Below are 22,366 nucleotides of genomic sequence, written 5' to 3' on the forward strand. Positions count from 1 at the left end.
AGAACACAAGGAAAGCAAATGATTAGAACGGGGATGTACTGGCAACATTTCTGAACTTTTCCTGGAGTTTTTATTATTTAGTGTGAAGTACGAAGTGCCCTGGCTGATTCTAATTTGCTGAGGAGGGCACAGAGAACATCTTAACGTCTGTTTGTCATTAAAGGGGAATTCGCTCCTTTTCGTATTATCGGAGTAAAATAGCGAGGTATACGCAAGGTAAGAGTTGGCTAAATATAGTGAAAATTTGAATTCCCTTCCAATAACTGGCAGTTCGTCTACTCGGCTGGATCTACTAAAATCACCTCAGCACGCTGACGCGAGGGAGAAGTGAAGAAAAGGAAGCCATATCGGAAACGCCCATGCACAGGCGCGGATATTACACAACATTTGCTTTTATAGCTCTAGAAATCAGCTGACCTTTTTCTCTACGTCAGGATGGTCTCTAAGAGCTTCCAGAAGATTCTCTGCCAGTGACCCGACCTTCTCTTCTGTTGATACCTGTTCCAGTCTATGAATGGCTGGTACTGCCGACTCACCAACAAGGACCTGCAGGTAAGACAGTGCCGGAAAAATTAAAAGAAAAAAAACAGGTGGAACAGTGAAGTATGATAGTATCGTGCAAGTCGACAAGTACTCTCAGTTGACTCATTTATAGCCAAAATGGTTTTCAAAGGACTCGGTCACGGTATGTTCATCATCAAATGTTTGCCTCATTATCATACAAACTGAGACAAACGCCGTTGTTTTTAGTCATCTTAGGTATTGTCATCCGTATTCACAATATCTATCAGGCGAGGTTTTTTTTTTACAAAAATCTTAGTTTTGACGGTATCGAGGACTGCCGCTGTAGAAACAACCTATTAAAAGTATTGTGGCTTAGCTAACACGTATAGCGCGGCTCCCATCGGCGTGCTTTCAAAAAGATCAAAGTAAAAGCGTACCTGTGTATTACTGTGTCCTTTACAGAGTCCAGACAACAGGCGCAAAACATAAGGAAGGGAAGGACGCGCTAAAAATTCCTTCCACACGTCAGCTTCAAGCAGGTTTGCCTTGCTGCAAAGAAACACAAAATACCTTCAGTAGAAAAAAAAACAGGCCTTAATGGACAGCAAATTTCCTAGAGCTAACAGCCACTGACCACGGTTTAGCGCAGACAAGAAATGCTTTAAGTTCGGCAAATAAGCGAATGTTTAGACGTTTAAATCTGGCACCGCCGTGCCCTCACAGTCGCAGGAGGGAACCTAATGTAATGACGCGTTTTAAAGCTTTGCCTTTCTTGCAATGAAGCTTTTTTTTCCTGCTAGAGTGGCGAAAATGTTTTGCGTAAGTTGTTATTCTACAAAAATAAATCCCACACTAACAACAGGTGTGAAAAGGTTACAGGAGCGCCAAATGACGACAATGAAAACGGATTTCTTTTCGAAAGCAACAAAATCACGCTCGTTTGATTTCTTATTAGGCTGAACACTTTTCAAACACCGGAGCAGGCGCATTGGGTGTGACACAACTCCTTTAACGCCAAAGAAACTACCATACAAGAACAAAAACAACAAAGAGTGAATTAAACTACAACAGACTGAATAGAAGCTGATTTGTACCTTAAGGGCTTCTGAGGTGTTTGTTTTTCTAGGTACGTAATTGCCTTGGCAACAATTCCATTTTCAATTATCATTTCTTTTAGCTTAAAACCATTGTGGTTGTTCTGTTGAAATAAAATAAATTAAGAACAGCTTAGAAGAGATTCTCAATGAAGCAACGACAACGTGATCACAAACCAAGCTGAGGACAAGATAGACATAAAAAGAGAGGATAAAGACGACAAAAATATAAATAAACATTCAAGACTATTTTGTAACTTGGGTATAGGACATTACTAGAGCCCTCGACAATGTGTTTTAAGTACGGAAAGCAACATTTATAAATATCAAGGTTGAACCGTCTGAAATCCATATTGGGTTGTATTTTGTTGAACGCCCTCAAAACTGGTCCTAGGGTTAACGATAATATAGTGCCAAACCTCAAAAATAGATGTAGTACGTCAGTACAGGATTGATTAGAAACTACACAAAAAGGCTTATACCGTAAATTAACACATTTGCACAAAGCTTACCTCGATTTTGCTGGCTATGCTACAGAAGCAGTCAAAAAAGAGAACTTCATCACTTGAACGCTCACGGTCAAATCTACAAAGACAATGAGAAAAACATCAAGATTTCTTAAACCCCAAAACAGTTTCTAATAATAACATCTTTAATCACCCATCAGAAGCACAGTCCCTAGGTCAATTACACTTCAAAAGATGGACACTTACTTCTCAAAGTCCAAGTAAGGCAGAAAGTGGTTCACCAATGTCCGCATGTTTTCTTCGTCACCGAACGTGAGGAATGGGATTATACGCATCATGGCTTGAAGAACACTGGTGTGGGTTCTCTGTAAATTGAACATTAAGACGACCAATGTCAAGACGATTGAAGGTAAATTCTAGAACAGGTAACTGTACGATCTCAAGTTCATAAGTGTATGTAGCGCGTCATTTCAATCTTCAGTACATTCCGGCACTGTAAAAGTCATTCATTCACTAAGCGTTTATTGGTATAATATATCCTTGATTTCGGAAAGGAATACATAAAACTGTTTCAAGGTTGAACACTGAAATGCCTTTACTTTCATAGCCTCTTTCATCTTGATGTTTCTCTTTGGTGGACAGCAAGAGGTGTCTGTATCCACTAATTGCCCACTGTCTATTGAGCAAGACTTTGCAGATCACTTAACCCTTTATTCCAAATGGTGGCAAAAGAAAAAGTTCAGGAGACATTCACAATCCTTTTGAAAAAGATGCAAAAAAATAAATGATACCGTGCAAAAGTTGTGCCAGAGAGGTTTCATTTGAATGGCAACAACAAATAAAAATGGCATAACTTGTTCTAGAAGTGAAAGGGTTCGTGTCTATCAAAGGCAAAATGCCATAACAATTCCAAAATAATAACGAGCGACGAACATTTGGCTGTTATGAAAAAACTACGACTATTGTACCACATAAGGGCTTGTTATTCTGTCTAGCAGCATGTCCAGTTGAGATCCATCGCCCTGTTGGATGGGTATCTCTGGGGTGGGTGTGCTGGTTGCCTCTTGTAGTACAGTCTCCATGATACCAAGCACGTCTTCTGCTACGCTGGCTCCGCCACCTGAATCAGCCTCAAGCCGAAGAGCCTAAATAACGGCAACAGTCGGTATTACGGCTTACAGGTGTGAAAATATTATCACGCAAACTGAAACCCTTCACAACAATTTTTTCTTCTTTCCCTCTTTGCCCACACAACACATGTACTGGTTTTCGTATCTGAAAATAAACCTACCCAATACCTCAAAACCGACAAGAGGGGTTCACCGTTAAATTATGTGCTGTGTGAGCGGCTATGTATCCTCATATCTATGCAAATATTCCTTACGCATGCCAAGACCTTTATTTTCCACGCTCGCTCCTTGCGAAGAAACGGCCACACACCAAGTCATGAGCACAAATAAAGGCTTCGAAGCGGGAAGATGTAACTTAAAGCCACGAATTTTCAACCGGTCAAAAATCCATCCGCTACTGTGTGAACTTAGCCTTGGATACAAAGCGTTTATTATGAACAAATAGTCTGATCAGGTGTTTAGACCCAGTTCTATTTTCTCCTGTTTAACAGGGACGCGATGTCTGTGTATCGTTGAAGTCGTGGCCACGCAGTCCCCGGTTGCCATTCTAGAGCAGATGTCCGGGAAGTTTACAGTCTTACAGTTTAATAAACTGATTCACAGTTATCGTGTTGAATAGAGAAAACAACACTTGTTTATGAAGCAATGAGGACATAGTTATTCTTAGCCATACCTGATTTAAAGTTCCAAGCAAGACGTTGAGCGTATTCAAATTAGGAAGGCAGAGGTACTGCCTATTGACCTGTGGAAACATAATCATCCTTTTAGCCCCAAGACTTAAACGATTAAGGAAAAATAATTTTATGTGGGATGAAACTTTCTCACCGACTAGCAAACAAGTCTTGCGGTCTTCCCGCAATAAAATCTATAATTGCTGAAGAATGCATCTTCGGAGTGGAAAAAAAGGCAATGCCAGTTTACTTTATTATTACAAATTTCACGATCTCTTACTGAATATTGCCATAGTACGGTTGCAGTTGTTCCTATCGAAAGTTCATAAGCTTGCCTGAATTTTCCCTCCCCGTGAGGGGTGCAACGTAGTGTGGACAAAGTCAGGGAATAAACAAATAAAGATGATTACCTTAAGTTTCACACAGTATCCCATTAGCTTGAGAATGACTGACACCAACTGCTTGCCTCGTACGAGATCCTTAATACCGCTCAACCTTCAAATGACAACAACAACAACAAAAATTTTATTAGCCAATAGTTGTGGCAATTGGTTATGGTGTATAAACTTCAAGTACGATATTAATTCCGAGCAATTCTTCGCTGCGACTTTGTACGTTGAAATGTTTAGCTTAACAACCGAAAGCACGCGTGGCCAGGGTTGAAAACGACAACGCACAATGAAATTTATACGAGGTAACATCGAAATCGCGGGAGTAAACGGCAGCATTCTATGTCGCACAACGTCAAGGGATTTTCACAACTTGTAGATTATTGATTCTTTGGTCAAGCGTCCTTTCCAAAGAGAGCCCATTCGGTCAGTGAAACACAAGAAAGGCTGAAATGTGTCTGATATTATTTCCCTTCACAAATGTGCAATAATAGCGGCTAAATTCTGTAAGACAGTAAGTCATACCTATTAAGCATGGCTTCTAATCCACCAGAACTTGACATGATGGAAGCCATCTTATATACTTCTTCATCGTCTTGCTCCTCTTCTGCAAAGACAAATATAAATTTCATTACCTAGTTCTTTCCTCCAATGCAGTAAAGGCATAAAATGGGATGAAAGGACAATTCATTAATAACTAACCTTGCTGTGTATCAAGATTCTCCACAAACTCCTCAGTCGCATCACCCAACAAACCTAAGCGAATCACACAATGTCAACATTAAACAATAAGAAAGGGCGTCTACCCCTATTTCAACCGAAATCTATAATCAGTGAGGTTCACTGGTTGATGTAAGTAGAAACAGTGGCTATTTTTTCAGTATGACAGTCATTAAAATGATAGACTGCAAAGCCTCATTGTGAAAATGAGTTAAAGCACAAAGCGACTAACTGGCTAGCCTTCCAGCGTGTTCTCTTGAAGGGGGGCGAGCAAAGTAGCCGCAAGAGTTCTGCGCGATCGGCAAAAGCCGTTGCGAAATTCTGCACGGAATCCCAACACAAGAGCTCACTCAGATCCCAAGATAATTCAGCATGATAAGGAAGAAAGAACTCAACAACCTTTTCCTTCTAATTCTTACCTCTCATCCTGTAGATGATCCTCATTGGTTCACCCTAAGAACAATTTTTAAAATCAGTATATATATATTCATGACCGGCCTCCTGCATGCAGCCAAAATTATACGATGGATAGCTGATAGACTCGGCTTTGTCATGAAGTCACACAAGGAAAATACCTCCATAGTACAGTTAACTCTCTCTCTCTCTGAGACGGACACCTTTGGGCCCGCACCATGTGTCCGTCTAAGAGAGATATGTCCGTCTTACAGACAGGGAGTAAAGAAAAGCAGGGAACACCTCTAGGTGTCCATTTTACATTTGTCCGTCTTATAGGTGTGTCCGTTAAAAGAGAGTCGACCGATTAATGTCAATACAAATACAATTGAGACGGCGTACTATCTCATAACAAAGTAACAATCACTGCCGGACAAAGAAACAATATTACATGCAGCCGTTCTGAAAAGGTTACGCATGACCCTGCGATACCCAGAGATGTAACCAACTGGGCTTTCATGCCAGTGAGGAGCTGTTCATTTGCATTTTGTAAGTATAAGATAAATAAAGGCACACCTCTCCTTCTGGACACCAGATTTTCTTGTAAACATCCTTGACCGGCAGATCCAGACTGATGATTTTGCTGTTTACAAGTAACTGAAAGAGAAATACGATGTCAATACTACCAACTACCAATCCTATAAAGAAGGATTGAAAGAGAAGTTACCTCCATTCCGCTGTCATCCTCAAGCAACGCCACCAACTCACAATCTGCAGAAAGACAGAATACAATAAAAGCAGCTTTAACTACCCGTTAAACGAAGCACTGACGGATAGAGAGGGTGTAAAACAAGCGTACCGTTGGCTTTAGGTTTGACAGTCTAATGCGTACTGTTACGAGTTTAACACCGACGTAAAATAAAGACTTCCACTTTTCAATTTAAGGAAGTGAACTCCAGCCTTGCCTTGAAGATTTCTTTGGAATCACAGGTTGTAACTAAGCGGCCCACTCAAAATGTTTTATAGACAACAATACTCGTCTCAAATCTTTGAAACGGACACCGTTTCTCTTGAATTTTCTGGAAAAATCCTGAGATCTACTCCTCACACTCACCACCAGTGTTGAGCCACGTGTATTTTGAAGCACTGAGACCACTGTAATACCCAAATCAACACTGGGGAAGGAGAAACGGACACAGGTGTTTCAAGAATTTTGACGAGTATTGTAGATAACCAGAGTAACAAGCAGTAAAGGCCTTTATTGTTTTTTTGTGTCGTTGTATATCTAAGTGTTAAGTAGTGTTACATTGCCGGCTGCTGAATAAATTTTAACTGTGGGGAATGAGGGCCCTTACCATTAGACAGAACTGGGCGGCCGGATCTGCCCATTAGTAAAGAGAATTCCATTTTCAATCAGACCTGCCGAGGCTCCTCCCCAAAGTCTAACCCTTTACCTTTTTATATCATGTACAATTTTTAACAGAAAAGATACCCCTTGGGTATACCTTCTGTTGACAAATGGTACCCCATTCACATACCTAGTCTACAACTTGGCATCACTTTTAACAGCCGTAAATGTACGTTCTTTCAAATATGAAAAAAAATCTCAAACCAGAACGGTTTCTCGACTTTTTTTTACAGCCATACAATGCACCTGTTCCTTTTTACCAACCGAAACGACAGATTTCCCAACCCTTTCATATACCTGAAGCCTGAAAAAGGTACCGGGCAAAACTCTAGCGAAAAGCTTATTTTACTTTCAAGACGCATCAGCCTGACAGGCCTGTTCTGACTTTTGGTAAGCGCCTTGAGATTTAAATGTAAAGAAAATCGTCGCAGTTACGGACGGAACTAAAGCAGTTATTGAAAATAACCCTCAAAAAAATTCAGGCCTGCCGGGATAGCGGCCTAAGACTGTTGAAAATGTGTCCCGTCAATACACAGTGATGACTTGTGATTTATCAAAGTATTTTCTCACCAGTGCATATCTTGTTCTTGACATCTCTCATAAGAGGGCCCATACTAGGCTCATTACAGCTGGGGAAGACAAGGAAAAGACAGCACAGGTATAAGTAACCTCTGGCGCGCACCACAAGAACATCCTCTAAAGCCTGTACAATCAACTCTTTCTTAAGACAGACACGTCTTACAGAGATGTCCGTCTTAGAACGAGTCAAATAAAAGGACTAAAGAGAGGCAGGGATCAAATCTAGATGCCCGTTTTTGCGAGGTGTCCGTTAACAGAGACTGTACAGCAGTCGTTTCCTGGTGAAAAGGTAAATAGGGTGTAAGGGGGTGCGAAAAAAAAAAAAGGAAAACAAATCCGTGACCTGTTGGGATATCTCGTAAAGAACTCCTTGTTTTACCATCCGTTATTTCTCATTCCAAATTTTTAACTTGGAAAATGGCGAAGCCTCTTCCAAGCTATTTGAATGAGCGATGAGTAACAAAATTTTTCCGTTCTTAGACTTCCGATAAAACCTGTTCCCAGAATCTCAGTTTTCGCGTTAAAATTGATTGAAGCAGTGCAGAAGCCCCTGGCTACTAAAACCTGAAAGTTTGTCAACAATACTTCTCGGTTTTTTATATGCAACAACAAAAAACACAATACCTTGTGTATGACATATGATAACACTGACCTGTAGGGATTTCCTTGCATTCGACCTTGAAGAAAATCTTCTTGTTGAGGATCCTTTTCCAATGTCAAGAAAAACTCACCAACATCATTTTCCTCCTATAAATATAACGGCAAACAACAAAACATAATTTAGAAACTACAGAAAGCAGTGTTTGCAATTTCCACGTCCTCGGTTCTCTGAAAAAGAAAATAAATGCAAAGACGTGGATATCACTATTACTTTCAAAATCTACCAATAAGAAGTTTGCATGACAATAAAATTTGGGAATATAACAAAAACACCAACCGGGAAAATAAGGTTGCAAAGACGCTCGAAAATGAAGACTGGAGTTCTGAGGTCATCTAATCCGTACCTGGAAATATTATTGACAATAAATCATCAGGTGTGAACCTTTGTACGCGATAAAACAACTTCGTTACCATGTCCTTTGCATACACTTTGTATCAGCCAAGAGCACAGCAATGAGGCGACGTGCACTAGGCAACATTCAAGAACTATAGAATTCTTGTAAGAGTAACAATTTACCAATTAATGAAATAGTGCAGTTGATCAATTTAGGCTTCTGGGAAACTGTCCATCCGCCCACTACCTCAAGTCAAGTCTCCATGAGTCACGGTTACAATAGCAGTGAGAGGAAAAAAAATCGCAGTTATACAGTTTTAATAAAAACTAACAAGCATTAAGTGGACATTTTATAGACTAGAGTTAAAGGAAACAAACCTCTTGAGAGTCTCCACACAAATGGCCATGAATGCCTTGGTTTCTGTCTCAGTACCTATAAAACAAGACGGAGGATAAGTAGTTTTATTATTACATGGGGTAAACTCACATAACGAGAAATAGCAAAGTTGGCACGATCACTCCCTCTTTCCTCATCACACATCGTTTTGTCTATCTCCTGATAATTGCTATCAAACAATTAGTCATGCCAATTAGCCATTGTCACTTAACAACGTAGTCTTGGAACATTAACTTCCAAAAAACGAACAACGTATTTATGTAATATCAATTTAAAATAGTAAGACGTACCAGTGGTCATCTCCTCTAGCAGTTCTAAGAGAATCTCCTGGGTCTCGTCAATCAGTTTAGTCCGCTGAACTACCAATCTATAATGACAAATTTACATAATCAAAATGAGTATAAATCGAAAATGAAGGCAAATATATATATTAAGACATACAGACAGAAACATAGAACCTTACAGTTATTACAGTAGGGGTCTTGAGAAGAATAAATAGACTTTAATCACCTTCGCAAAGACAAGTAACCATTTAGCACTGTAGCCACAAGTTTTCCCTTGAACTTCTGTTTGATTGCTTCATGCTCCAGGAAAGAGGACATCAGTTCTGTTAAAAGAAAAAGAGACGATGAGCAAGTTCAAGCGATAGACGTTACAAATACGGCCTGAGAAAGAGATGTACAAAAATGTTTCTACCTTGTAACGATTAATTTAGCTCCATTGAAAAACGGAGAACTGAACTGGGTTTAATCTGTTAAGTTTGTTGCACTTACCAGCCAGCATTTTCAAGGCATATCCCTGGGACAGATCAGAGCTTAGTGTGTACTGCTCTAAATGGGTCAAGTGCTCTATTTCCTGTAAATTAGGAAAGACACTACATGAGTTGCAAACTCCGAGATAAGTCTAAAGCAAAAACTGGGCTTATTTTTTGGAGTGATGCATCGTCTGTGCCGTTCATGCGATCTTTTTCAATTAATTAAAATGAACAGATTGAAACGCTTCATTTACAGTAATAACCCGATAACTACTTAACACGACGCAGCATCAGTACACTGCAAAACTTAGCCAAGTGTGCCGCACCGTTAGAGCGATAGCACGCTTACACAGGAATCAAGGTGAGAAACGTAAAGTACATCCATAGCAACGAGTTTAAGGATTCCTTGCGCCCGTTCTGACAACGCATTTCAAGCACTGTACCTTGGTTAAGAGTTGTCCAATCTGCATCAATGCTCCCTGAAGTGCCAAGTAAAACTTCCAGTAAGTCGGCTGAATAAGCCTCTGGTACAACTGGAAGAACTCTGCTGCATTTTCTCCTGCACGACGCACTTCCTCCAAATAGCTGTATGGTAAAAAAATAAAAAGAAAAATTACACTGTTATCAAAACTCTTTGGACGCTTCAAGTAATTCCAGACATAACGATCACTTTTTTTGTAACTAACTTTTCCAAAGCATATATTTTTTTCAAAGAATACAGCCTCAGCATTTTATACTCGGCTTGACGGATTACCCTGTCAAAATTGTACTTACGATGTCGTATGGACAAAATTGTTACGATATTAAAAAATTCGTCAGTTCAAGCACATACCTAGTGAGCAGATCAAGCATGTTCTGTTGTCGACTGGGTATCTGAATACGACCAAAGAAAAAACAAATCTGTAAGTAGCAATACCAACAACTCTAAAACTGACATGAAAGGGCCAGTAGTTTAATCGTAATTTTGCCAAACAAGTGGCAGAGGCAATGCAATTGTTATTGAGTAGACTAATTATAGTTGATGTGTTAGCCTTGAGACCAGAGTTAAAAGAGATTCAGTTCTCGACTTTACGTTACTGGAAATGACTTATTCAAACATCTGGCAAAATGTGACGTATAAGATGCGGACCAAAGGTGTCACGGCACAGGAGGGGCAACTTTATAACCCTAATACTCTTCATTAAAAGGAATAAGGTTTCTTACGGTACCACCGCACAATTGTAATATCAGCTACTGGGCTAAATCACTCAAAGGTGCACAGAAACTTGTTTTAGCATAAATACCTGACACAGTGACTCTATCATACTACAGGCCATCTGACGAGCTGCTCTGTTTGATGGAGTAAACAGCACCTGCCTCAGCCATTCCTCCTCAGCCAGTTCTCCTTCTTTCTCTCCTGTTGATTCTGTCCTCTTGGTCCTTTCTCTCCACTTGCGGCCATACTTCTCCATCAGATGCCGCTTACGAGCTTCAGCGCGACTTTCTCCAGTCACCGCCTTAGCTTCAGTGGACTTTTTGGGCGCTGTTGCTTTCCACTGAGAATAAGTGTGACTCAAATCACCGTCCATCCACTGCTTGGCATTGATACGCACTTCACTGTAGCCCTGCACTGAACTCAATGACTTACAGTCCTTATCCTTTGAGAAAAATAACGAATGATCAATATATCCGCTCCCCATTGCTGATCTTAGCAGCATAAAGATTGTTGTGTTTGTAAACGGCCCAACAGGCTACGAGTCTGGGAAACTGCCCACCTACCCCTCTCCTAAGCCAACATTAACACTTCCTTCTCACTTAGGGAAAAATGTTGGCTTAGGGGAGGGGAAGATGGGCAGTTTCCCAGAAAGGTATAATGATCCAGAGTTTCTTGGGTTCAATTCCCTTTGGGACTCATATCATTTTTTTTCTGTGCTGCGCTCGTGACGTAATAAACATTTCATTTTCCCCCGGGGGGGGTACTCCCGCGAATTTTGGATAGGGGTGTGCCGCGAAGGTCCGTGAACCCTAACCCTATTTAAGGACCAAGAAAGCGAAAACTGATACCCTTTTTAAGGTCCAAAGCCGAAAAATGACACCCTATTCAAGGAAAGAACAAAATTATTCATAGCATGAAAAGGAAAACTTTATTTCTTCTCTGTAACATTGGATGTATAGCATCAAGCATAAAATACTAGAATACTTAAACGGATACATCAAGTTTAAAAAAAACTGTTCGTTTAGGCGGGCATTTTCCCCGGCGGGGGGGGGGGGGGTACTGCCATATATGGGCTATATAGGTATGTGCCGCTGTGAAGGGTATGGTTTTCAAGCAGTTTACTCTAGGATAGGGTATATAAATCAGAGCGTTTGGCTCTAGAATAGGGTATCATTTTTCAGGAAACTGATCAGTTGGTTGAAGATTTTATCTAGACTAGGTACACAGCTACTCTAGGATAGGGAGATTTGGGGAGTTTACTCTAGTATAGGGTAGCAAAACTCAGCTGAACTAGCTCTGGTAAAGGTTAAGGGTTCCAGGCTACCAGCGGCACATCCCCACCCAGAAATTCCTAAAGTTCCCCCCCCCCCGGGGCATTTTCACACTGCAGTATTAGATAATACAATTAAGCTACCCTATCTAAGGACGACACCGGGGACACAGAAACAAAAGGGTCAAAAAAGATACCCTATTTAAGGACCGAGAACCTCAAAAACCATACCCTATTCCGCGGCACGTACCTATGTAGCCCATATATGGGAGTACCCCCCCCGGGCATTTTCCTCAGATATCGAAATTATTTGCCGCAATCTCCTTTGAATTCAATAAAGTTATTCTGGATTTGAAGGAAAAGATGTCTGTGACGCGAAATATGAGTATGATAACAGGATCTACCGCGTGATATTTAAATGAAATCGGTGGCAGTAATTTTAACAACAACAACAACAACAACAAAAGGAGCATTTTCCTGTTCTATGGAGCAGAAGAAGAAGCCCGTGGAACCACAGGAAAGTTTGTTCTCAGATGCAATAATACCCTTAAACAATTTTATAGATTTCAACAAACATCTGCACATCCAGGGAGGTTACACAGCTGACAGCATGATCCATGGAAACAGTATAACTTCAGATATACCGGCCCTACCTTATTGGCTTTACTGCTGGGTGCAGGTGGCTTGACAAGTCGCAACAAGATCTTTAAACAAGGAACCGTGATAGTCTCCATGATCAGCGGACTCCGTACTTCAACAGACATCATGAATAGTGTCATCACTGTAACAACAGACAATAACGTTACTGAGATAAGATTAAGTTTGTATACACCTCCCGTGTAAAAGTTATCGGTCTTTCTGTAGTTCATTTATTGGCTCCAACTGTTACAAAACTCTTTAGTGCACGTTCTTATTTATAATAATACACCGTGAATACACTACAGTAAGTGCAATAGGTAAACTACCTACGTTTTCTTTGAAAGTCAAAGATTAGTTGCGAGCAAAAAGGCACTCAAGAAATATCGTAAAGAGGAACTAAAAGGTAGGCAAAAAACTTACCACATCTCAGACGCGTTTCCCAACAAGAGTCTTCCATCTCGACCGCATTGCTCAGAAGTAACATTTCACGACTGATTCCTGAAACCTAACGACAAAATGACGAAAGAGAAGTTAAAGATATTCATTAATAGGATTCGCTTGATCTCAAACTAAGTTCGGACTTGTTAACAAACGAACGCTGTACGGTATGCTAAACAAAGAGAGAAGTTTTACTTACGACTGCTGGGTTGGATTTGTGACTGTTGACGGCTTCAGCAACTGCTCCGATCAGGATTTCATTGAGTTGAACTGTAGCATGTTCATTGTCCTTAGTCAACAAACACAGCAGATGCCGTACATCACTTCTCATCTGTGGCGTACCTTCGTGCAAGTTAAACTCTACCAATGCTTCTATCAGTCCCTGTTGGAAAAAAAAAAAACTTATCATACGGAACCACCACTAAGAGAAACAGTAAAGGGATGTCAGGGATATGAAAAATGCGGTTCCACATCATACTCAATAATACACGTGTGAAGGAGAAAGTAGGCAGTTTTCGAACTCCCCATTAAGGACCTTGTTGACATGTCCACACGAATCATGACTTTTTGAAACCGTACCCCACCGTATATGTTTTATCCGGAGAGCGATTTCAAAAAGGTGTGGTTTCAGTGAGCGGATTCAACGGTTTCGTGTGGACGGAAGGTCGACAGATTCGTGCCAAAAAATATGCGGTTTCAAAAATATCCGGTTTTGTGTCGACGGGGCCAAAGATCCGAGGACGGCGCCGTCAGTGAAAAGGTGTCTTAAAAAGTAAATTTGCGTTCTTTCCATCTTCCGCTTTATTTACACTAGATTCGGATTATGCGTCTGAGACGGGTTATCCTTTGGATAATTCGCGTCAGACAGATAACAGGTCTTAATTTGAAAATGGAACGGTCTTAATTCTGGATGGACAATCCGCCAGATTTTATCCTTCTGTTTTTCCAGCAATTTTGACGGATTTTGAAGATTGATTTTCCGTCTCAGACGGATAATCCGTGTCTAGCGTGAAAACGGCCTTCATCGCGATTATTCTAACTCACTCGAACTCCCCTGGATTTGAATTACCATTAATAGCCACGTCCGAGTTTCGAAAGAGAACGAAAATTTCGCCATCGCTTATCCACGTCCTCCAAAAGACGTGAAATTAGGCCTTTTCCCTTCGTAGTCGTACAGTGACGGCAAAAAGAGCGTGAGGCACGTACAAAGCAGCCTTTTTGCTCATTAAACCTATTGCTTTCCGGACGTCCTCTTTGCCGTAACCGTCGTGAAATCACTCCTTCACAGGTTAAAGAATAACGATTTTACAATGCATCGTCAGTGAGAAAATATAGATACTATGCCGCATCACTTCTCATAGAAAGCAACTACAGTGCCTGCCAATGAAGACATTAAAACTAGTAATTAAGAAACTTGCGATAGACACGGTTTAAACAAACTTGCGTTATAAGCTACTCAGAAGGAGTCACTGTAAGGTAAAAATTTTAAACAAGAAGTCTGACCTCTTCCACCAGTTGTTTGCGAGTTCCCGGCACCATAGCTAATGCCCGCAGAAGTGTGACACAGTGTTCAATTGCAGCCGATGCACAGCCATAGCAGTTCCCCTTGCGACTGTTTACGCCAGCTGACAGCAGCAGGGATCCAGTGCCGGCCGCAGTCTCATGCGGACCTTTACTCTCACGGCAGTCATACTCTAGTAACTCCTTCCTTGAAGCCAGTACTTTCTGAAGGATGATACAAATAAAAGTAAACAATTAACGTTACAGCCTTTGAATTACTCTGTCAGTAGCTGCGAACAGTCCAGTGCGGATTCTGTGAATCCTTAGCTGGATTTTTTAGAGTGTTACAAAATGAAAATTGGAAATCTTCTTCTCAAACTTATTTTAATTTTATGAATAGAAAACAAAGGAAATCACTAGTGTATAGGAGGTTTGGATATGGCATCTTAATTAAATCTTAAATCAAACACTCCACTCAGTGTTTCTAGCAATATCCAGACACCTCGAGGTCGGTCTGAAAACCTCTGATACGCCTCGGTTTTTAATTCACTTCTCGGTGTCTGAATATCGGATAAAACACTGCGTGTCGTGTTTGATACATTAATTCAACATTGACCTTCCCCCTTATTTAGACTGGGAGGGTTTAATTCAATGGATGGCAATTGTTACAACAGTATACAGACCTGCGTAATCTTGCTTAGCTCATCAAATGTTCCTTTACATTCAACGCAATATCGATGAGCCAAAGCTTGGATCGCCTTGTTGACGCCAGTGTTGGCAGAAGCGCTGCTGCCTGCTGTACCAGAGCCTGAAACTACAGTCGCCATTGTTTGGGTTGTGCCAGAAATGCCCTCCTGTCATGCAAGTAATAAGTGATCAGTTAAATCACCATACATATGATTCAAAAACCAAATGCGTCACCTTCGATGAGATTAACAGTTATTTAATGGACAGGTTTAACAAACGTTTTGCCTAATAACAGTCTGCAGTTACTAATGCTTTATCACCACTGCATTTGACAGACTAAGTTCCTAATGATAGCTATTAGTTTTCTCAAGTGACAAAAGTAACGCAAGCATTTCTTCCCAAAGAACGTCAACAATAGGTGGTTACTCCACTATACTAGCAGTCAGTAAAAACCGTTACAAAGTATTTCAAAGTTTCCGCCAAAATTCAAATGTACTGAATGATTATGTCTGGTGTAGTGTGTGTTCACCTGCAATGGTTCTTGCTGTCCATGCTCCAGTAATCTGTTTAGTAGAAGATCTAATGGCTGCCTGTGGGAAACGAGCTGACGATACACTCTGTCTGCTCGCTCCAACAAGGCGTTGATGTTGCCAACAGCCTAAAAAAATGAAGGATCACACTTCTGTTACGTAACAAAACAAACACTGAAAAGCGAGAAGCTCTTGTGCAACAAGAAAATGTGGTGCAGGACAATTCGGTTGTCAAAACTCAGAGCTCGAACTCGATTCAGAACTCGAACGACAAAATACACATACAGAGTAAAGCGAAGAGCTTCTGGTTTATCAACCTCCACCAAAAAGCGAAGTTTCTTCATTCTCTTAGAACAAAAGCAACACGTTATAGACCGTTATCGTACACATTTACACAAATCCACGGTACCCAGCAAATGACTTACTTTTCATTTCTCTTCCGGTAGAAAGTCAGGGTTGATCCTAAATGAAGTCTCCTTTCATGCATACAAACTCAAACCAAACACCTCCTTTGTTCATACCTTCTTACGATCCTCTTCATTTTCAATCGGGTCCACGGCACAGCATGGTCTGGCTGTCAGTGTGTAGTCAAACTTCGCATATTTGCAAAAACCGCAGGCATTGCACAGGAATGGATCTCTCTCGTCATAGTTTATGGACCTACGAAGAACAAACCATGCAGCTTGCTTCAAGCTAAGTCTAACATCTGCTAAACAGTGGACCCAAACACATCTACCTTTGCAATTCACCTTTCAACGGTGACAAACTGAAAGGATTTACCCCTTTAACTGTCGAAAGTTGACTGCACTATTGGTTTACAAATGCAATTTTAGCTGTATTTTACCACCACCCAACGCATTTTTTATCACACTTAAAAGCACGATGGGAACACACAAGCACAATTAAGCGACTGTTTAAACGAGATTTGTCAATGCAGATTGAGAACAAAATTCACTGACCAGTATTACACAACAAGTTACCGAATGTTTACAGTTGCAAGGAAAGTTACAACATCAAATTAACTAATTATTTATAAAGAGGAAACAAAGAGAATCATCACCGTAAAGAAAGGTTAAAAATCGAATACTAACTACCAAATGTCTTGCCGACTTAAGCCATGAATTTCCTAAAGAAATGTTTTTAATTTGAAAAGCTACATCAAACACTCTTTATATGTTTCGTCATTTCATCTACCCAGACATCTCGAGTAATTGGCCGTGCGTCAACCCACATCTCGCTCTATATCAGATGAAACATTGCCTGTCGCGTTTGAAACATTATTTGATAAGAAAGATAAATGGCATAAAAAATAGCGAGAGTGATCCGACCCTGGAGATAAACAAACCTGCACTTGTGACACTGATAAACATTCTCTCCACAGTTGCTACAAACTCCAGGATTAGCATTAACAGACGCACTACAGCGGGGACACTGCAGAGTTTCAGATGAAGCCTACGAGACAGGAAGTAAAACCCACAGTAAACATCCAAAGGTTTGCCCAAGTCGTACAGTAGTAAAGTAGGTGCTGATTACTCCTTGTTTTGCACAGTTAAGGATACATATGCGCGCCAACTCGTATGCCACTGAAAATCACTGAAACCTTGTCTATTATGCAAAGTTTTTCCTCACCCAATTGATTCTTGGCAGGAAAGTACTTAAATTTCTTGCACCTCTACAATTCTATTTTTTCCCAACAACACAACATTGTTAGAGTTTTCAAAAATTACACCAAAACTTCAACTCACCCAATTTCACCGGAACAAAATCAAAATACTTGGACGAATTCTGACGAAGATGCGCCAATCGAGCTGTTAAATAGTTGCACAACACTTTCTGAGGCACTTTTGTAAAAAATCTCACCTGAAAGTTCTCATAGAAATCGGCATATTCGATCATCAGGTTGCAGGCAACTATTGGAAGGGGAAAGTCGACCTGCAAAAAGAAAAGAAGAGATTTACCCTCAACGCAAAGGTCTGCATTCCAGACAAAATGTCACATAAGATACTCTGCGATTCCAAACCTTAAGCTCCGTTTGACCAGGAGTAAGATGACATTTCTTTGCTTTGTGCCACAGCGACCTCCTGTAAAACAAATCAATTTTCAACCACTTTTCAATTACCAAATTAAACTAAAATCAACACACAAAGGTTGCCTTCTAGAAAGCTTCTGATATACAGATAGAGAAATTTAAACAATCTGCCTACATGATGAACTCACTTGTTTTTAAGTTCCACAACTGCTTGCACCGTGCGATTGTTGTAGTACAAGTTAATGGTTCGGACCTGACAATAAGAGATAAGCTTGTAGAATCATCTCTACAAATATAGTAACAACCTAAAAAGAGGCACTTCTGTTTGAGTTATCACAAGAATTTGCTGTAATATTTTAATGATAACCTACCATTTTCTGCCGTTTAAGATCTGCAATCCTCAGTGTCACTCGTGAGATTGTGTGACTTCCGATCAGCTTTACAAGCTGACATGTGGTGGTGAAGCGAGAGTCTCCTTTGATATTAGACAGCTTCAGGCTCTACAAAAGATCAATGGCCGGATGAGTATTTGGAAAAAATTCTGAAATATCTTAGGCCCGTCCATGCGATCAAACATAACATTGGACGAAAAGCCTGGGCTTTTAAAGCATTATTTTGACTAAGCTATTGATAATAACATCAAGCCAGTACATTAGAAAGAACAAAATAAAGCGATAACAAGAAAAGTAATCTGGCGCATTGAGCAAGCATAGTTCCTTAACTGTATTGTATAGGCATTAGTTATAAAAAAATCTCACCTGGAATGGAACTTCCGGATTGTTACACACAAGGCAAGGATCACTCTCCAGGTAATAGCCATCAAACTCTACAAATCCTGACAACATCCTAAAAAACACAGAGCGCAAGGGTGTGAATTTTCGCTATCTTTGCTATCTTCGTCACAGATTGACTTGCAAGTCTCATAAATATCGCAATTTTATACTACCGTTTCTGCAAAAAAGGATAGTCCGCAAGAGACCAGTCTCTCACCTGTATACATTGGAGTTCGGATGGTTGGAAAGAACATTATTCTGCTTCGTTAGAACTTGAACTGCTTTCACACAGTAATCCTGCAACTGCATATATGCCAAAGTTAAGATGGACTCCAAAAAATAATTAGCCAAAAAAAAGGGTATTTTCAAACTACATTCACCAGCTAAATCGTTCTATAAGAGGTTTAAAATTTCGCTAAGGAGACAACAATGAATGTAATCAAGAAGGTCCAAGAAAATCTTTCAGCATCAAGATGCTTCTATTCGTTCTCTTTGGTTCCTCCTCTCCTTGCTACAAGGATGAAGGGGCAGAAATTTTGGAGTTTTTGTTCCAATTTTGTTAAAGCGCAGTAGAAAACTTTTCTGGACCTTGAAAACTGCAACATTATCACAGGTACTACAAAGTCGCACATTTTGCGTTCTCTACACTTGTCTCATTATAAATTGTAAAAGGTTTGAATCCAGGAGTCATTTCTTAAGTAGGTTGTGTTTGATCGTCCGGCAGAAGTAGTCCTGAATAGGACTGTTGTTGCCAGTACCTGACGTTTCGACAAACAGTGCGGTGGTCATTCATTATAAATTATCAGTATGTTCACCCCAGTACAAAGGTTATATTGGAGACGCTTGGCCCCAAACACTTCAATTTAATACCAAATTAATTCACAAAACACTTGTTAGTACCTCATCAGTGTTTGATTCACACTTGATCGTGAAATAACCCAAAAGATCAACAAACTGTGCAGCTCGCCGTCCATAGTCCGGTAAACATGGCCAGATTTTCCACATCATACTTGATAGCCTCACTTGCTGACTGTTGTTTGAATATCTACATATAAACAAACAAAAACAATAAATTATGAGCTGCTTTCCACTATCTTGGACCTGCATTGCCACAAGAGAGCCAGCAGATTGGCAACCAAAATCCTCCTTACTGAGCAAAAGCATGAAACTCACATGGCAGGACATACGCTAAGTGGGCAAAGAGAGGAAACTACCCCCGCCCTGCTCCGCCCCACCATCCCCTCATTTTGTTCTCTATTAATCCCCATTCCCTCGTACGTCTCCCAATTTTATTTTGATTGGCTAAAATGAAACGAAAGCGACGGATTCGTAGGCTACCTCCAAATCTGTCCTGATTTTGACGGCTCATTTTGTTTGATGTTTTTTTTTTTATAATTCTTGACAACCTACTTCGATTAGCTACCGTAAAATTCCGAAAATAAGCTCCTCCATGTATAAACCCCTCCAAATATAAGCCCCCCAAACTCGTAACGCAAAAAACCCTCCGTTAAATCGCCCCTCCAAATATAAGCCCCCCAGGGGCTTGTACTTGGAAATTGCCCTCAAATACAAAGTAAAAGAAGGCAAAAACGGTAACAATTCCTTCCAACTATAAGGCTAGCCCAATCGATTTCGAAACGCAAATTTCCCTCCGTAGATAAGCTCCTCCGAATATAAGCCCGTCCAAAAATAAGCCCCTCAAAAAGGGCCTTTGAAAAATATAAGCCCCGGGGCTTATTTACGGAATTTTACGGTATGCTAACTGCGGTTATATATTGTCCTTTTTAAAAACGGAATAAAGTGTTGTTGTTTATTGTTGTTTGTTGATGTCCCAGAATACAAGTATATTAACATTTTTTTTACAATTCTTAATCCTAAACTTTAAACAGGTGATAAACATACTTGTAGATGCTGTAGAGCAGCTCATGTGCCTGCCATCTCACAGCGGTGGAGTTTGATTCTAAAAGGAAATTCTGGACAAACTGACTCATCACGTCTTCATCGACAGCTTCGGTTAACAACTGTACCAGGCTTTGAGCAGCTGCTATGAACGAGAGAAAAAACAAGGCAACTCTCATCAATCTCCATTAATGCTGGCTTGATAAAAAGACGCTAAATCTGACTGTCTTTACTGAGCAGAATGCCCTTTTCTTAATCAAGCAATCGCACAGCGTTAGTTACATGTATAAGACAGCGTAAGAGATGATTAATACATTAGGTATATTGCATAACAGAACCGTAAGAAGCCGTAACATGCAGCAATGTTAGCTGGGCAACATCATGCGGCCATGTTCATGGCAAAACATTCAAATCAAGAGTGGGAATGCGGTAATACAAAGCAATAGCAACTAAATTACCTTCGCTTCTTCCACTGTCAGTTGAACCTGTAAGAAAAATGAGACATAGTCAATACAACTTTACTCCCTCCCTAATTTTCACAAACTCTAATTAAGTAAGCGAACAAGTTACATGTATAATGTTAATTGAGCTCAGCAATTGTGTTATGAGTAGACTGAATATGATTATCCGAGTGAGTGTACTCCTCAATAGGACTGTTGTTGATAGTGACTGACATTTTGACAACCTGCGCGGAAGTCATTGTTGGACAAGTTACACAGCTACAGCGCAGGCCAAGGCCAACACGACCTTTAAAACAACAAAAAAAAATAACAACCCGCATATTTCCCTGAAAAGAGGCCTCCGCTAGCAGCGAACCCACATACTTGCATTCCGCAGAGTTTTTACGTGAAAGCCACACCTCTTCGGTTGTGCGGTGACATTTTAGCCAAGAAAATACCTCAAGACTTTCTATATTACCTGCTGTTTTGTCTTTATCTTTGTCTTTATCTTTATCCTTGTCCTTGTCTTTACTCTTTGACTTGTCTTTCTCCTTGTCCTTGTCTTTCTTACTGCTCTTCTGTGGTGAGGTAGATGGCTGTGACTTCATTTCACAGATGGCATAACCCAGAAGCTGTAACATCAGTGGCGTGACACCCTCCTCAAACAAGTAGCTGCTCCTCAACAGGAATGGCAACGTGTCTGCAGTAAACATTAGGAGCTTCAATACAGTGAAGCGTGACGTATTGATTCCAACAACACACGACACATAAAACTGTTAGAGCCGTTGCAACACGTTTGGGTCAGAGAAACGCGACAGGACTATTAATAGCGTGTTTTATCGTAATCCTCACTTATCATTAAAGTGTTCCGTTCTTTACAAAAAAAACTTTAAAGGAGGGTCAAGTTTAGCGAGAAAGTTTTTCAAACGTTATTATTGTCACGCTTGTCACGTAAAGTTTGCCTTCTTCTTCCTCTGCTGTCTTATTGCATAAGTTCATTAATGATCAAAAGTGGTGTGTACCTTTTTCCTGAAGACAGAATGCTTGCCAGTTGCTTATACGACTTGATGCCACTTCCGAACATGCTTTAAGGTGTTCAATCTGGAACCAAAGCAAAATAATTATCTTAAATGCAATTACTATTGTATTTGTATTTAACTTGCGTAACACGATTCGGATTTTTTTATTGCTCGTGCAGCATTCTCAGTTTTCGAATCCCCCAACTCTGTTTGCAAATCCCCCCCCCCCCCCTCTAATGTTGCACGAACTAATGTTTCCAAAAAAGGTTGCGCCAAATGCAGTCAAAAGAATTCCCAGACACAATACTTAATTGGTGCCTAAAAATGCCTATACATTTAGTGCCCGTCCAAACCACAACTGTAGGCACATACCCTCAATTGTCAATACTGGAGAGTTCAGATCAGAGTGAGCCTCACCACACTTACTTAACGATGTTATTGGCATCC

General features: G+C 40.4%; 1 protein-coding gene across 1 annotated transcript in view; it reads right to left on the reverse strand.

The window, feature by feature from the left end:
• LOC140937721 (E3 ubiquitin-protein ligase UBR4-like) overlaps positions 1-22,366 on the reverse strand; it is a 74,520-nt gene that overhangs the window by 7,270 nt on the left and 44,884 nt on the right. Inside the window, exons 55-96 of the mRNA XM_073387287.1 lie at positions 21,923-22,001; positions 21,379-21,600; positions 20,919-20,945; positions 20,464-20,605; positions 19,462-19,606; positions 18,779-18,864; positions 18,547-18,634; positions 18,160-18,288; positions 17,977-18,041; positions 17,780-17,840; positions 17,620-17,691; positions 17,105-17,211; positions 16,281-16,419; positions 15,759-15,887; positions 15,226-15,396; positions 14,546-14,767; positions 13,242-13,424; positions 13,025-13,109; positions 12,619-12,746; positions 10,784-11,137; positions 10,333-10,373; positions 9,944-10,085; positions 9,520-9,601; positions 9,257-9,353; positions 9,037-9,113; positions 8,728-8,782; positions 8,293-8,359; positions 8,008-8,102; positions 7,347-7,405; positions 6,096-6,139; positions 5,945-6,025; positions 5,395-5,428; positions 4,958-5,011; positions 4,781-4,862; positions 4,277-4,361; positions 3,869-3,937; positions 3,034-3,210; positions 2,312-2,430; positions 2,111-2,183; positions 1,599-1,702; positions 942-1,053; positions 418-546 (exon numbers count right to left, since the gene is read on the reverse strand). Of these exons, the coding sequence (XP_073243388.1) occupies positions 418-546; positions 942-1,053; positions 1,599-1,702; positions 2,111-2,183; positions 2,312-2,430; positions 3,034-3,210; positions 3,869-3,937; positions 4,277-4,361; positions 4,781-4,862; positions 4,958-5,011; positions 5,395-5,428; positions 5,945-6,025; positions 6,096-6,139; positions 7,347-7,405; positions 8,008-8,102; positions 8,293-8,359; positions 8,728-8,782; positions 9,037-9,113; positions 9,257-9,353; positions 9,520-9,601; positions 9,944-10,085; positions 10,333-10,373; positions 10,784-11,137; positions 12,619-12,746; positions 13,025-13,109; positions 13,242-13,424; positions 14,546-14,767; positions 15,226-15,396; positions 15,759-15,887; positions 16,281-16,419; positions 17,105-17,211; positions 17,620-17,691; positions 17,780-17,840; positions 17,977-18,041; positions 18,160-18,288; positions 18,547-18,634; positions 18,779-18,864; positions 19,462-19,606; positions 20,464-20,605; positions 20,919-20,945; positions 21,379-21,600; positions 21,923-22,001 (4,512 nt within the window). The remainder of the gene's footprint in view (positions 1-417; positions 547-941; positions 1,054-1,598; positions 1,703-2,110; positions 2,184-2,311; positions 2,431-3,033; positions 3,211-3,868; positions 3,938-4,276; positions 4,362-4,780; positions 4,863-4,957; positions 5,012-5,394; positions 5,429-5,944; positions 6,026-6,095; positions 6,140-7,346; positions 7,406-8,007; positions 8,103-8,292; positions 8,360-8,727; positions 8,783-9,036; positions 9,114-9,256; positions 9,354-9,519; positions 9,602-9,943; positions 10,086-10,332; positions 10,374-10,783; positions 11,138-12,618; positions 12,747-13,024; positions 13,110-13,241; positions 13,425-14,545; positions 14,768-15,225; positions 15,397-15,758; positions 15,888-16,280; positions 16,420-17,104; positions 17,212-17,619; positions 17,692-17,779; positions 17,841-17,976; positions 18,042-18,159; positions 18,289-18,546; positions 18,635-18,778; positions 18,865-19,461; positions 19,607-20,463; positions 20,606-20,918; positions 20,946-21,378; positions 21,601-21,922; positions 22,002-22,366) is intronic.

Source organism: Porites lutea, chromosome 5, assembly GCF_958299795.1.
Source record: "Porites lutea chromosome 5, jaPorLute2.1, whole genome shotgun sequence".
Taxonomy (NCBI): Eukaryota; Metazoa; Cnidaria; class Anthozoa; order Scleractinia; family Poritidae; genus Porites; species Porites lutea.